Raw genomic sequence first — 1,927 nt, 5'->3', positions numbered from 1 at the left:
CCCACAGGGCCGCGGCAGGGCGGGGGGGGGGGCCCGGCGGCCGCGCAGCCCCCTCCCCGCCAGGCAGGCGTAGGCACCCGCGTCCGTGCGCCGGGCACCGGGGAGGACGAGGGAGGCGTCGAGCCCCTCCGCCAGCCACCGCCCGTTCTTGTACCAGGTGTAGACGGTGCCCGGGCGGGCGCCCGTGTCCCGGCAGGGCAGATCGGTCCCCTCGGGCACCTCGGCAGAGGGTCGCACCACCACCCTGACGGCTGGGGAGAGCAGAACGAAGCTGGCCCCTCCGCTCGCCGCAAGGCTTGCCCTTCTCGGCCGTGGCTGGGAAAAGCCTTTCCCGTCTCCGAAGCCACCGTCCCCCTTCAGTGGGGTGCACGCGTGGGGTGGGGTGCCCACCCAAGCGGGCAGCAGCACCTCCCTGCCCTTCCACCAGCCCTGCACTGTTCCTGACCCCCCCCACCCCGATGCTCTGCTGCCCGACGGCAACATTTATTTGGGCCGTACCCCTCAATGCCCATACCAACCCGTTCAGGGGTCCCCAGCCCCTTGTCCCCCCACCCACGGCGAAGCCGGACTCACCCTGCACACGGAGGGGCAGGGATGCACGGGCGCTGCCTAGAGGGCTGCGTGCCTGGCACTCGTACTCGCCCTCGTCCTCCTCGGAGGCGTCCCGGAGCTCCAGCCTCAGTGCGTTGGGAGCGGGGGAGATGTGGCCGCTCTGCCCAGGGTGGTCACCTCCCGCGGGGGGGCTGGAGGCCACCGGCTGCCCCCCCTTGAGCAGGGTGATCTCGGACAGGGGGTTGCTCTCAACAGCGCAGAAGAGGATGACTGCTGTCCCCTCGCCGCTCTCCACGAAGGCCTTCATCTGCAGATTCCTGGGGGGGTCTGCGGGAAGGAAGGAGGTCGGGGAAGAGGCGGACTGTAGGATAAGCAGCGTCTCAGTGAATCGGAGCATCCCCAGCTTGCGATGCTCGGGTCGGGCCGGCTGCTCTCACGGTCTCGGCTGGGCTGTGAGCTGGAGCGGTGATGTTCTGCCGCCAGGCTCCGCTGCCTGCAACACAGCACCTGCTCGGGCAGCACTGCCTCTTTCCTCAGCATCCGTGGTCTCCTTGAATCAAACTGACACTCAAAACACAGCGCAGGGTCATTCGCTGAGCTCATTTCTAACCTGCAGCTCATTTGCGAGTTGGTTGTGGCAGCTCCGGCCACGCCGGCCGGGCGTGGGAGCGTGGCTCGGCGCGTGGCCCGTCACGGCTCGGTGCTCCGCTCACACCCCGGCCTCAGAAAAAAACACCCTTTGCACATCGGTGCATGGCAAACCTCAACAGCGAGGCTTGTGCAAAGGCAGCACGACTGTGGGTGCAACTCGGGCCCATAATGCCAAGATATTTTTAGCAGCATCCGTTCGGCATTCCCCATCCAAAATCAGGAGGAGGGAGAGAAGCAACGGATTTGTTGCCAGGGTCTCGGGCTCTCTGGAGGACATTTCCAGGAGTGCTCCTCCACACCCATTCCTCACAGCAGATTTATAAGTTAAAGCCATCTTTTTCTAATAAAAAAGGAAAAAAAAATCTTACATTCTGACTTGCAACTACACTTTTTTGCACGTCTTTTTTTAAACAAAGTCTGGTTTTCATTTTCCAAATCAGGAAAAAAAAAAAATAATCCTGCAATGTTTCCTGAAAGCCAAAGATTTTTCTGTTTCAGTTTGGTACAAAGCATAAGGACAAACTTGGGGCGCTTGGAGAAGTTTCACTGCAATCTTCTGCAGATGACGTGGGGCTGTTTGGCCAGGTCTGCTTGCCGGGGGTCAGACACAGGACCAGGGTATAAAGCTCGGCTTGGTTAAGACCTGGGACGAAGGCTAATTTTTTTTTGAGACCCCAAAACTAAGGCAGGCCCCGCTACCCCCCACACACCCCCCTCCACACCA

General features: G+C 61.5%; 1 protein-coding gene across 1 annotated transcript in view; it reads right to left on the bottom strand.

Annotated features, from left to right (window-relative positions):
* The window catches only part of LOC103908347 (sialoadhesin), a 57,154-nt gene that overhangs the window by 2,871 nt on the left and 52,356 nt on the right, over positions 1–1,927 (bottom strand). The window contains exons 15-16 of the mRNA XM_019474965.1: positions 574–879; positions 6–251 (exon numbers count right to left, since the gene is read on the bottom strand). Coding sequence (XP_019330510.1) covers positions 6–251; positions 574–879 — 552 coding nt within the window. The remainder of the gene's footprint in view (positions 1–5; positions 252–573; positions 880–1,927) is intronic.

Source organism: Aptenodytes forsteri, unplaced genomic scaffold (assembly GCF_000699145.1).
Source record: "Aptenodytes forsteri isolate BGI_AS27 unplaced genomic scaffold, ASM69914v1 Scaffold236, whole genome shotgun sequence".
Taxonomy (NCBI): Eukaryota; Metazoa; Chordata; class Aves; order Sphenisciformes; family Spheniscidae; genus Aptenodytes; species Aptenodytes forsteri.
Note: the sequence above shows the minus strand (reverse complement) of the source record. Positions and strands in the feature narration are given on the sequence as shown.